The sequence below is a fragment of the Anolis sagrei genome, chromosome 3 (assembly GCF_037176765.1).
Source record: "Anolis sagrei isolate rAnoSag1 chromosome 3, rAnoSag1.mat, whole genome shotgun sequence".
Lineage (NCBI taxonomy): Eukaryota > Metazoa > Chordata > Lepidosauria > Squamata > Dactyloidae > Anolis > Anolis sagrei.
Window position 1 is genome coordinate 221,945,945 of NC_090023.1, and position 14,382 is coordinate 221,960,326.

At 41.7% G+C, this 14,382-nt stretch overlaps 1 protein-coding gene across 21 annotated transcripts in view; it reads right to left on the reverse strand.

The window, feature by feature from the left end:
* The window catches only part of KIF1A (kinesin family member 1A), a 139,361-nt gene that overhangs the window by 89,153 nt on the left and 35,826 nt on the right, over positions 1-14,382 (reverse strand). For all 21 annotated transcript variants that reach the window (XM_060768079.2, XM_060768073.2, XM_060768088.2 and 18 more), the window contains exons 3-6: positions 6,238-6,314; positions 4,783-4,962; positions 1,493-1,558; positions 78-256 (exon numbers count right to left, since the gene is read on the reverse strand). In XM_060768079.2, coding sequence (XP_060624062.2) covers positions 78-256; positions 1,493-1,558; positions 4,783-4,962; positions 6,238-6,314 — 502 coding nt within the window. The remainder of the gene's footprint in view (positions 1-77; positions 257-1,492; positions 1,559-4,782; positions 4,963-6,237; positions 6,315-14,382) is intronic.

The following is a 14,382-nucleotide window of genomic DNA, read 5'->3' on the forward strand; positions in this document are numbered from 1 at the left end:
AAAGAGTACTTTGAAAAACATTCTTTCCATGATGCAGACATGAGTATAGGACCAATCACCTTGCACTTCTCTTTTACCTGGCTTTGTTCCCAGAGTCCATTAGGTCTTGTATGTCATTATAGGATGTGACAGCTAGTTTCGAGAGATCTTCCACATACGGGCCAAGGAGTGGGTGCTCTCTCACTCTTAAATTCCCTTTGTTTTTAGGGTTGAGGAGGTCACGCACACGTTCACAATAGATTTCCATGTAGCTCACCTGCAGAAGATAATGTGCAAACTCTGAGTCTCACACCTTTTAAAAATGCATTTAAATGATGAGAATGCTCTATCTTTAAATTTTTTATTTTTTTGAAAAACATTTAGGCTGCCTTTGAGCATTATGGGAATGTATATTCTGCAGTTCATCCCTTTGGAACAAAGGGAAATCTCCCTGACTTCAGTTAATGTGTTTATAAAATATGCGTTATTAATTATTTAATCAATTTCCTGCTTTTTTCCTTGTCCCAGGCTTATAATGAATAAGACAGTGTACTATAAATCACCTAGATTTAATTATCTTTCAGAAGATCCGCCCCAATTAAATTAATTGAAGCAAGCATTTCCAGTCATATTCCTATGCACGCTTGACTGGAAGTAAGTGAACATATTGTTATCTTTTAAGATCAAATGAATACATAGTTTCTGTGTACTTGTTTTTTCTTTTAATCTGATAGGTTTACAAAAATCCAGTGCTCTTAACACACTGAATGGTTGCTAAATATCTTTGTTAAAACATGAAGACAGCTTAGCAAAACAAAATATGTTGCGTATATGATGCTAATGAAAATGTCTAAGCCAAGCATGGGCAAATTTAGGCCTTCCAGGTGTTTTGGACTTCAACTCCCACAATTCCTAACAGCCTCAGGCCCCTTCCTTTTAAGCAGCTGAAGGGGGAAAGGAAAGGGTCTGAGGCTGTTAGGAATTGTGGTAGTTGAAGTCCAAAACATCTGGAGGACCCAAGTTTGCCCATGCCTGGTGTAAGCTTTCAAATGGATAATGGATAGGCTCTCTAAAGGATCATTAGGTTAATACTGTTTGAAGGATCTGCAGTTAATTAATTCCATATCTACATGTTAATCAAATCTGAAACACATCCTCCCAACAAATTTAGTAGCACACCATTCTGTAGGAATGTGTCTTGCTAATGAATGTTCCAGTAGCTATTTTCATAATAGCAATAACAGAGGTTGTAGTTATTGTCATTAACTTCTTTTTTTTTTACTTTTCCCATGATTAGGAGCCAATGTGGTTTAGAACATTTAAGGTTTTTTGTGCATCTTAAAAGGATGAAAGCCAGTGTAAAATTCCACAATCGGAAATAATATAGCACTCTTTGAAAAGTCATTTCCTTAAAAAGCTTGACCGTCTTTGCATGCATGTTCAGTGATCTCATCACACATTCCCTCTTGCCCTTAGGAAACTATATGAACTATGACCAACAATCACTTTGTACCTCCACTGAGTAAGACATGTTGTCATTCGTTGTGTCATTGATTCGGGAGAAGAGATCTTCACACAGCTGCATAACATGAAAAGGCAAGAGAATGGGTTATATAAATCAGAGACAATGGTGCCATTTACTTAATACCTCTCATCTCCCCCAACAATTCAGCAAACATACAGATGTTTAAGTGTCATCTGTGTGGCATCAGCTGAAATTCAAACAGAAGAGCTCTTCAGATATGTTTCTATCCTTCCACTAAAGGAAACACAACTCTGACAGCAGTTCTAAAAAATTTCAAGTATTTTTCTTTCAAAAGTAGATATTACAGTTAGGAAAGATATGCTTGTTTAACCAGTGGGTTCCCCTTTGTACTCACTACCCCCCCCACCCCACCACCACCACCACCACCATGCTTCCTTTTCTTCCTCTACAGTTTGACTGGAGTGTAATTGAAGCCCCTTCATCAGAGAGCAAAATGAAAACAAAGGTGAGACCAACCTGGTCCTCTAAGTCCCCTGCACTCTCTTCCTTTGCCCTCCCATCACTCCCCCCCCCCCAATCCAAACAAATAAACCAACACATTGCATAAACAGATTACATCAACCATATAAAATAAGCGTAGTAAGTAATGACATTTATCATTAACATTAAAAATCCCTGGGCCTCAGGCCACTGAGGTTATCCTTAAAACATTATACTAAAACGTACAATGATTTAAGGATAAGTTCCAAAAACTTTGGCCATGTGAGTCTTGCCTGTTTATTAAGGGTTGTCGGAGAAAGCCTGCTTCCATAGTGAGGTTTTAACCTGGGAACGAAAGGTCAGTAATTGGGTGCTGAGCGCACCTCTTTGGGGAGGGAGTTCCAGAGCCATGGGGCCACCACTGAGAAAGCCCTCTCTTTCGTTCCCACCAGTTGTACTTGTGTTGGTGCTGGGACCAAGAGAACGGCCTCTCCTGATGATCTCAGGGCTTGTGCAGATGGATAGGAGGAAATGCGGTTCCCCAAGGAGGCTGGGCCCAAACCATTTAGGGCTTTATAGGCTAAAGCCAGCAGCTTGAATTGCACTCGGGAACAAACTGGAAGCCACTGTAGCTGCTTCAAGAGTGGGGTAGTTCTTTCCCTATATCCTGCTCCTGTGGATATAGGGAAAGGACTACTCTATAAAGGTCTAACTGCTGACCTTTATAGAATAAACTAGCAGTTCCTCAACCCCTGGCCTCTGTTTCAGTGCACATCCCTTCTCTTCAGTTCTAGATCAGCTCACCATTACTTATTGCCTCCAAGTGATCTCATTCAAGGATAATGGCTACCATAGCTAACACATGCCATACCTTTTTGCTGGAGAAAGAATGTGATGTGGACATGTGGCGACCAGCTTAGTGCTGTGATCACTCAAAACTAAGATCAGATTTCAGTGGGAACTGGCCCACTTCAGAAAAGGTCATGCTGCTCTGATTATAGATTCTTGATAATGTTTTAGCAATATTTTAAAGTGCTTGAATAGCTTCACAACAATTGGGCTGATGCTGCAGCATCCTTCAGAGTGCAAACATTGAATTCCCTCTCCTTTGAGTAACAACAGAGTGCTTTGGTTTAGATTTCAAGACTGAATGAAAATGGCTGACAAGAAGGAGACTTCTTTGCTATTGCTGCTCTATTGATGCAACCCTTGTTCTGCCTCCTGCTTTGTCTGAATCTGCAAAGACAGGAGTGGGAATTTTTTGCTTCTCAACATGCCAGTCCTGGCTGACTAGTGCTGTAAGTCAGAGCTCTGGGAATTTGTAGACACAGTGTGAAAAAAAGTCATGGGGTCCCCTCCCTGTAGACTTCCCAAATGCATAAGCATTGAAGAGTAGATCCTTCCCAGTGCCACAGAGGACTATGAGATACCAGCCTCTTCAATACGATACAGAAAGCCAAGCCATCCATCTGAGACTGTGCATTGCAGCTAATCACATCCTGAGACAGCCTTCCCCGATGCCCTCTCGATTCCACTGGCTGAATACAACAACTCATTTATTTCTTAAAGACATTTTTATTGAAGTACACATTTAATGTATTAGAAGGAGGTTTTTATAGGGCATACTTTAATTTTTAAACTTATATTTTAATTAATTTTAAAATATATCATGGTATGATTTGACATGCTTTTAAATTGAATGGCTAATGCAATAATTTATTGTATCTGGAAGCCACTTTGGACCCAACTTTGAGAGAAAGGTGTCATATAAATAAAATAAAATAAAAATTTAAAAATGTGGAAGCAGCTGTTACAAGGATTCAATTGTTAACTAAGACCATGATGTGTGCCGATATAGATAGATAGATAGATAGATAGATAGATAGATAGATATTCTCTCTCTCTCTCTCTCTCTCTCTCTCTCTATATATATATATATATATATATATGAAAAGAAGTATTGCTCCCCCAAGGTCAAAGACATTACCTGAATTGTGGGGACTGAGGAAACTTCCCAGCATTAGGAAGAATGGGGAGATCACTTCTTGTTTTGAGGAACAAGAATGGGATTGTGGAAAACAGAACTCTATTTACAGCTTTGCTCTTAAGTTTCCTTGTCAATGGCCACCAGTGCTGGACAGCCAGACTACTTGTTTTCTATATGTGGCAGGTGTGGTCTGAGCTGGCCCTAATATTAAGAAAAGTGAGGCAACTGTCTCAAGCAGCATATTTTGGGTATCAATTATTTTTAGAAAATTCATAGTTATCCAATATGTTTATCTTGTATTTTTTTTCTCCCAGAGATGGGAAGAGATATATTGGGACATTCTATCTCCTATGTCAAAATAATTTGGTTATTATGTATCTTGACTTGGATGGGTGAGGGCATTATTTGCTGCTCCATCTCAAAAATATATTGGATAGGATACTCTCTTGTTCTTCATTTCACACAGCAAAATGTTTCATACCAACATCACCACAGATCATAGTTATGCTTTACCAGCTAACACTCCTGGAGGCCTCTTTCCCATTACACAACTGTCTGTTATGGTTATCAGTTACTCTCTTTACTCCTGCTTCTTTTGTATATTTTGATTGCTTTACACCAATTGTTCCTTCTTTTCTATTCAGTGAACTTGCCACACTAACTCACCTTCCATTAGACAGTGCCACATCCCTCCCTTTATGAAGAAACCACGGACGACTGTGTTTTCCATGCTGACACTCAAGAACTCCTACGCACATCCCCAAATTTCATTCCCTTTTCTATCTCAAGTATTACTTTCTTTGGGCTGCTTATTTGCTTGATTTTAGCTGCAGACCATTTTCATGATTACCTGAGGAATTATGCCTTGCTGATCCTTTTCCTGTCTGCCCATCATGGTATATGATTTTCCGGCTCCAGTTTGCCCATAGGCAAAGATGCAGACATTGTAACCCTCAAAAGCATGTTGCAGCATTTCCTCTCCGATATCCCGATATACCTGCTTTTGAGAGGCATAGTTGATGTCATCGGGCTACAAAGAAAAACAAAACAGGGGTCAAAATGAGGAAGACATAGGACAAATGAGAAGAAGAGAGGAATCATTCCTATAGCAATTTGTTTTATCCAGGAACTATTCTAAAATATCATTTGGAAGAGTTATTACAACTTCCCACCAGAACATAGCGATTGGCAAAAATTTCTTTGTGATGTTATTTCTTTATAACTCTTAGAGCAAAGGTATACACTATCAGCCCCATCTGGAACATGTACAGGAATCTGTAACCCATCAGCCTCCTCGTCATCCTGCAGAAAGTCAGGCTCAAAAGGCCCAGAAGGCCCAGAAGGCCCAAACAATTCAGTCTCAGACTCAGGCTCAGACTGAGCCACAACAGGATCACAGAAAGAGTAGTATCTTAACTCTGATGCTTTTTAATCCAGGTCTTAATGAAGGATATAAAGACAAACAATGCCTTTGGCTAAAACAATGGAAAGAGGAGCCCAGGGAGCTCCCCCATTGCTGTCAATGGGCCGGATCTAGCCATATTTTTTGGCTGTGGTGCAAAAACATGGCCATACAACCCAAAAAAACCTTCAACAACCCAATTTCTTTATTTGTGATTCTTCACTTTCATGGGGGTCCTGTGCTTCTAACCCCTATCAAGGGCACAGAAGAGAAGAACTGTATTCTAGCTATCACAGCCATTCCCTTTTTCCTAACTTCCTCCCTACATCTTGAGAAGGCATTTACCATCAGCACCAAGCTGAGTTGCAAGAGATTATTAGTATTGGGTGGGCAATAACTGTTTGGATGCTAAAGGGGAGTGGGTTCATTTTACAGCCCTTATTTTTGGTTGTGGAGGAAGGAGGTTACTGGTCTTCAATCATAATAAGATGAGCCCTAGAGAGGTCACATTTCATATCCTTTCAGTATCATAATGGAAAGAAATAATCAATGATGACTTTGTGCAGCAATGCACAATCTTAATGCATACCTGCAATGCTGTACTTTTTTTGGAGAACAGATTATGGGGGGTTGGGGGTAATACAAGAGCGCATGAACCCAGCTGCAGAAATCAGAGTAGCTGAGTCACAGTTTTCCTGTTATTTGCCCACAAATTGCTTGTGATTACTTCTCAAAACCACTTCCTGTTTAGAATTCATTTACTGAAAAATCCTGAATTATTTTTAGCCAGAATTAATTAAGAAACATCACACTACAGACTCAGAATTCAACCCCAATAGTAAGACAACTCAAAAAGACTCAAAAGGGAAATACATTGCCATTTGTGGGCTTGAGTCTACTTACAGTGGTATGAGACCAATAGGAATAATCAAAGCTGAAACTTTTGGGTGTCTCCTTTGGCTGTTTTGGATTAATGATAGCTAAAAAGAAGCAAAGAAGAAAACATAACAATGAATGAGCAGTCCGCAGTCAATATTATTTCCATGTTGCAAGATATGAACTTTTTCTTCAAAGCATCCATATTACGCCAACAGCCCTGGTGGTTCCACACTGATTCGGACACACATTCTGCCTGTGAAAACTACTACAAAGACACACTTCATGTGACACCAGGGTGAATTCCCAGGAATATAACCTGACTAATTGCAATGAGGACTTAGCAAGAAGTACTGGAATAGACAAGGAAACACTAAATTACATAACTGGAGGCTTCTTCTGCCCTTGCAGTCCTGACATTTTTTTAAAAAGTGGTCTCATTTAGGCAAATAACATCAAGAAATGTGTTGCAGAGTCATCTCACCTCTCCCCCCCCCCCCATGCTCCAAAATTAGTCTGCTGTTATTGTTGTTGCTAGCTATTATTGTTATGTTGTTTTTACGCTGTTTATGCTGTCTTAATTGTTATTGCTTTGTTTTTAATTGTATTCTGCCTTGGGCTTGGGCCCCATGTAAGCTGCACCGAGTCCCTTCGAGGAGATGGAGGCAAGGTAGAAAAATAAACTTCTTCTTCTTCTTCTTCTTCTTCTCCCTCTTCCTCCTCCTCCTCCTCCTCCTCCTTCTTCTCACAAATGTCCTGACAAATTAAGAAACTGGCTCGTTACACACTATACCAGGCATGGGTAAACTTTCTAACTTGGGGGCCACATGGCGGGCCGGAGCTGGGTGGGCTGGCTGGAGGGAAGGAGGGGGTTCTCTTCAAGCCCCCTCCCTGCCCTTTCCTCTCCTTCCTCTTCTCTTCTGGGGGCAGAAAGTGAAGGAAAGACGGGAAACATTTGAATCCTGAAACGGTTGGCCTTTGTCAGGATGAGATGGTGGACGGGAGAGAAGAAGTGTATCCATTAGACCCTGTATTGCCTACTCCTGATATATAATCCTAGAACGCTAGAACTGGAAGAGACCCCCAAGGGCCATCCAGTCAAACCCCCTGCCATGCAAGAAGGCACAATCAAAGCACTCCTGATAGACAGCCTGAGAAGGAGACTCCACCACACTCCGAGGCAGCCTATGCCACTCTCCAGCAGTTCTTACTCTCAGGAAGTTCTTCCTAATCTTTTCAGTTGAATCTCTTTCCCTGCCATTTGAAACCATTGCTCCCTTGTGTCCAGGTATGTAAAGAAAGTCACTTTTCCTCCCTCTCCTCTTCCATGGGACACCCTTTGAAATCTTGAAACATGGTTCTCATGTTCCCTCTCTACCTTCTCTTCTCCCAGCTAAACATCCCCCAGGAGGAAAGGAGGAAGAAAAAGGAGAAGGGAGGGAGGAAGGAAAGAAGGAAGGAAGGGTGGAAGGGTGGGGAGAGGAGGGGAGGGGAGGAGGGAGAAAAGAGAGAAGGAAGGAAAGAAAAAAGGGAAGAAGAGAGAGGGGATGAGGGTAGAAAGAGGGAAGGAAGGAAGAAAGAGTGGAAGGGAAGGAAGGAGGGAGGGAGAAAGAGGGAAGTAAGAGGAGGGAGGAAAGAGAAGGAAGGTAGGATAGGATGTGAGAGTGGGGGGTGGGGGCTGAGAAAAGAGCCCAAGGGGTTTGTCATTACCTTCCTCTGGATATAGATTCCAGCGCCTAATATTTCCTGGTGGCCTCCCTTCCAAGTACTCATCAGGTCTGACCCTGCTTTCCTTAACTTGCAAATTGTATACAATGTAATAAAATGGAATATAGTGCTATAATTATGTATTATGTATCTATAAAACACAAGGAGAAGGAAGCTGTGACTTTTCTTGGACAACATTGATATCATCAACCATGATATTTTCTAACTCACATCTAAAACCTTTCTCCTATAAATAAAAAAAACAGACTTGGTGAAACATTAAATCATATTAATCTTGCAAAACTGCTGTGAATGTCCAGCTGGACTATTTGTACTGCCCAACGGCATAATTAGCTTCTGTGTCTGATCATTAAATAGCAACAGATTCTTCCTTATTAATTAAAAGAAGCGACTTGAGAAACTTCAAGTCGCTTCTAGTGTGACAGAATTTGCCATTTGCAGAGACGTCATCCAGCGAACGCCTGGATATGTTATCATTCTGTGGGAGGCTTCTCTCATGTCCCCGCATGAGAAGCTGAAGCTGACAGATGGGAGCTCATCCTAACTCTCAGATTCAAACCACGGACCTTGACCCCAGCAGTTCAGCCAGGACAAGGGTTTAACCCATTGCACCACAGTAGCTCCTAGTAGGACCAATGGACCAATCTGACTGGTTTCACCCAGTTTTTCCATTGTAAAATTCAGTTTCTCCATCAGTTTGAGAACACATATCCGTCTCTGCACAAAACATTCACACCATCTTGGTACATTTCTTCTAGCACACAATTTTCTATGTGCATCTTTGCATACACATTTCCTTCATGAATGTGGTTTCGTACATTACTTTAACGGATACATGTATTGTTGTATATCTTCCTTATCTACACATTTGGTATAGTGTTTATTGCTAAGCTTCACTGAACCTGAAGTGCAAATGGTGGAAAAGAACTGCATTTGGGTCATGTTTTGGAGCAGAAAGTATAAATAAGATATGTTCACATTAAAATTTGAACTGAACACAGATATCATTCTCACCCCTACAATGAGCCCATTCGAATACTCCTACATCTGATAAACAGCTAAAGTTACAGAGAAATGTCACTTGACAGATGCATCATGGGGGAAGCTTAATCACAAATTAAAGTATGGGTAAGTGAGGAAAGCAAAGCTCCTCCATATCGAGAACATAAAATCAATATTGATGAGCAGTTACTGGAAGGAGGAAACATGAGGAAGGACTCTTGTGTAGAGTGAAGCAGAATGTATGCAATTTGGTTGTAGTTTGTTTACCACTAATATGGTTGATATCTAATAACTAAAAAGAGAATGCCAAGGCTTTAATATTTTGGAAAGAAACGTAATTGTCCAGTGATGAAAGAAAAGTATCTTATACATGCTCAGAGGCACTTTCATTTAAGATATATTTTTGCTTACAGCTATCTATATTTAACCCACAGTGCTGAGGAGGCACCAATAGCCCTCCCTCCAATGACATTTCAGATTATAGCAGACTCCATGAACATGTAGCCCAACCCCTGCCAATGTTTTCCCCAAACACCATACTACCCACCACCCAAGGAATGCTTTTATTCAGGACAATTTCATGCTAGATTTTACATGTTTCCTCCACCACAGACATCCCAGTGCTTCTTACTCTCTCCATTGGTGTGGAATTTGCAGTATCCCACCCACTGCCTCTCCCTTAACCCTTTCCTACTCTTTTCAACTCTGTTTGCACAACAAACAGAGCAGAACCAACCAGCAATAAACATACTGGAGGAGTTTAGGAGATTGACTCCACATGATGGAAGTTGTAGCTCACCCCGCTTCAATTCAGAGCACTGTGACCCCCACTGACAATGGACCTGGACCACATTTAGTAAACAGAACCACCATGACCTAAGAAAAATACTGAAGAGGTTTGGGGGAAATTCACCTTGATTTATAGCCATTGTAGGTACTGGGAGTTATAGTTCACCTGCAATCAAAGAGCACTTTGGACACCACCAACCATGGCCCTGGGTCTAACTTGGCAAACAGAACCACCATGACCAACTGGAAAAACTGGAGGCGTTTGGGGGGAACCGATCTTCATTTCTGGAAGTTGTAGTTCACTTACATCCAGAGACATTGTGACCACCACTGATGACTGATCTGGACCAAACTTGGCACACAGAACCTCTATGACCAACTGAATCTACTGGAGGGGTTTGAGGGTGCTGACCCACCATGGTGGGAGCTGTAGTTTATCCTGAAGCCAGAGATCACACTGAAGCCTACCAATGATGCACCCAGAGCAAACTTGTTCAACATGACAAAATTTAACTACTGATGGAGTTTCAGGGGGTTAACTTGACATGATGTGAGCTGTAGTTCACCCACAACCTTATGCATTTTGTAAAATAAAAAAATGATTTTTTCAAATGTGCTAGTATGTCTCTGTCTGTGTGTGTGTGTGTGTGCATATACACATACCAATTAGCACATACACATTTTGTGCAAATTTGTATCATGGATCTATGCCCTAAAACAATTCTCATCTGTTCATTCATTCCACTTATCTCCTACATTTCCCCCATGAATGGAACTCTACAATAAAAAATTAATTAAAACACAACAGAAGCATGAGCACAGAAGCAAAAGACTGAAAACACTATACAAAACATGCTGGGCAGGATATTCAATACCTTCCTATTTGAGCCCTTCTGCAGAAAGTGAGGGTACTGACAGAATAAAAGAGACGTTTGCCTGCCAATGGGAAAATAACTACAAGGAACCTCCCTTGGAATGAAGTGTCCAATGAGAAAGCCCTTGGTTGCCATCAACTACAAATGCCTCCTAATTTAGAAAATGCTGAATTAATACATAGAAGTGGAACAAAGACACAGCAGAGTGTTACCACTCTCTAGCACAGTGTTTCTCAATCTGAAGGTCAGGACCCCTGGTCGTGAGGGGGTGTCAGTGGAGTCGCCAAAGACCATCAGAAAACACAGTATTTTGGGTGGTCATGAGGGTTCTGTGTGGGAAGTTTGACCCAATTCAATAGTTGATGGGGTTCAGAATGCTCTTTGATCACAAGTGAACCATAAATCTCAGCAACCACAACTCCCAAATATCAAGGTCTATTTTCCCCAAACTCCACCAGTGTTCACCTTTGAGTATATTGAGTATTTGTGCCAATACAGATCCATCATTGTTTGAGTCCACCATGCTCTCTGGATGTACGTGAACTACAACTCCAAATCTCAAGATCAATGCCCACTAAACCCTTCCAGTATTTTCTGTTGGTCATGGGAGTTCTGTGTGCTATGTTTGGTTCAACTCCATCATTGGTGGAGTTCAGAATGTTCTTTTATTGTAGGTTAACTATAAATCCCAGTAGCTACAACTCCCAAATGACAAAGTCAATCCTCTCCCCCTCCCTCCCCCTCCAACCCCCCCCCCCCCCAGTATTAAAATTTGGGGCATATTGGGTATTTGTGTCACATTTGATCCAGTGAATAAAAATACATCCTGCATATCATATATTTACATTACGTTTCATGAGCAAAATTATGAAGTAGCAATGAAAATAATGTTGTGGTTGGGCGGTTCACCACAACATGAGGAACTGTATTAAGGGGTTGCAGCATTAGGAAGGTTGAGAACCACTGCTCTAGGAGGAAAGAGTACGATTATTCAAATGAAGTCCCACTATCTAAGTGAGACACAGGCCATTGACACATCGCCATGATGTAAGGGACTCAGAGGGAATCGCTAAACAAAACCGACAGCCAAACAGGGAGGTCAGTGGGTATGTGCATCAATTACTTGGGTTAGCAACACAGGCAGAGCTATGACGAGTTTCTCCCACAAACGTCAGAGACAGAAAATGGCAGAGTGTCCTTAATGTCAGCCAGTCACCTTTAAATCTACTGGAAAGCTACTCCCATTGTACACGGTTGGCTAGCTGTTCACCTAACACTGGCTTGGCCAAGCAGAGGCAGAGGGATGTTCTGCCCAACCTCCTATAATTCCTGCCTTTCTCTTCCTATATTTTCAGCTGCAATAATTCCCTCGTTGCCATTTCAAAATAGTGTTTTATTTGTGTAATCAATTCAGGTTTGTTTCCTAGTTGTCTGGGTGCAGTAACAAAGGGACAACTTTGATAGATTGTATGTATTAACACATTCTAGTCAGAAAGACATTCACTTGACAGAACAGTGGACTTACTGAAACTGCGGTGCTATACGAAAAAGGTTAACCAAAACAGAAGCTATGGGTAGTTTTGAGAAAATCTTTGGATGGCGCTATCACAAACCCCACACCTTTGTTTCCATCTGCTTGCCCATAGAAAATTATATTTAGTAATGTAGAGCTGATGTAGTCGTAGTAATCTTTCATGGGTAGTCAGACTCTCCCCTCCTGAATTCCATGTTGCCTTGGCACTATAAGAGGTTTGCAGAAGACTAGTTGCTGCCATGTGGTTTCAAGACAACGGTGTAGTAATGGTGAGGCTGCAGACAATATTTTCATTTTTGTGGACCACTGGTGGTCCATGGACCACAGGTTGGGAACCACTGCTCTAACCAGTATGGATTTGCTGGCTGGTGGGCTCTGGCAGTTATCCAAAAGAAAACCCTTCCAGTCTGATAGAGGGACAGAGCACACATTATCCTTGTAGTTACACTGAAGAATAGGCAGTGGGTTTACATTTCATGAAAATAAAAGAGTTGGTGGCAAAAATTACGTGGCTGATAAGAGCATTTTCCTTCATGTTTCAACTGTCATTGATTTAGCCTCTGAGGGAGAAAAGAACAGTCTGAAGAGGAAAAGAACTCTATTGTGCCTTAGCTCAATAGCTGGGGATGTCATGCTTCCCCTGGAAAGAAGTCCTATATCAGCCAGGTCCCCCTTCAGCAGTTCAACCTGGTGTTTAGCTGAGTCCTCCTTCAATTCAGCAAGAAGGGGAGCTGGAAGAGAGAACTGCAGGTGCTCATGAAAGATGACAAATTCATCATCAGGTGCCAGAAAAAGCTACCTGCCCTTGTTTTTTTTTTTTATCAGGAGCAAGTTGCTTCTGGTGTGAGAGAATTGGCCATCTGCAAGGAGGTTGCCCAGGGGACGCCTGGATGATTTGATGTTTTTATCATCCTTGTGGGAGGCTTCTCTCATGTCCCCGCATGAAGAGCTGGAGCTGATAGAGGGAGCGACCTGCGACCTGTCGGTCTTCAGTCCTGCCAGCACAGGGGTTTAACCCACTGCGCCACCGGGGGCTCCATAGTTGTCAGACACACTCTCTAAATAATATCACACAAGTAGTGTGGGCTGAGATTTTTGTTGTTTACTCATTCAGTCACTTCCGACTCTTTGTGACTTCATGGACTAGCCCATGACAGAGCCACCCCCTGCACCTTCAAGGTCAAGCAATCATTTCTAGGATAACATCCATCTGTCTTGCCCTTGGTCGGCCCCTCTTCCTTTTTTCTTCCATTTTCCCCAGCAGCATTATTTTCTCCAATCTTTCCTGTCTTCTCATTATGTAGCCAAAGTTCTTCAACTTTGCCTCTAATATCCTTCCCTCCAGTGAGCAGTCAGGCTTTATTTCCTGGAATATGGGGTGGTTTGATCTTCTCATGGTCTAAGGCACTCACAGTATTTTCCTCCAACACTGCAGTTCAAAAGAGGCTATCTTCCTTATAGTACACTCTCACATCCATAGGTTACTACGGTGAATACCACTGCTTTAACTATGTGTGATGTCTTTACTCTTAACTGAGATAAGTCTCATTAAAACCGGCTGCTGAAAGCAACTTCAGCTGGCTGGCTGCTGAAAGCAACTTTAGTCCACCTCATGACCGCCAGACCCTGCTCTTGTATGTCTTGGATTTATGACCCTGGAACTGCTCATGGTTTCTCCATTTGGACTTTGTGCTGATTTATGGCTTCTTGGCATCCGATCTATTACTGCAGATTCTATGCTTCTTTTTTTAGCTCCTATAGCAGGATGGGTAAGAGGCTCTTCCATCCTGTTCCAAGTGCCATCCTTCTGGTCTTTGAGGGAGAGAAGAGCAGCCAACATCTGTTGGACTTACTCCCCTCCCTCACTGCCATTCCCTTTTCCTTGTGTGTTTTATTTACATTGTAAGCCTGAGAGGAGGGAACTGTCCAATTAATGATGTGTAACCTGTCTTGAAGATCTATTTGACCAAACAAAATAGTGAGGTATAAATACTGCAAATAAAATAGTAAAAACCTGCTTTGCATCTTTATGATGCCCAGGAGAAGTTTCTGAGACAGGGAAATCTAGGACATAACACAGTTAGAAACACCAAGACTGTCTCATTTGCAGAAGCTCCTCTGCCTGACCTTTAACTTCACCAAGACTCCCAACTCTTGATCCTAGAAGCAATTATAAGGAATCAAACAAAACAAATATAGGGGATGTCAGCTGAAAGCAATTTAACCACTTGAAATTTGCCTCCA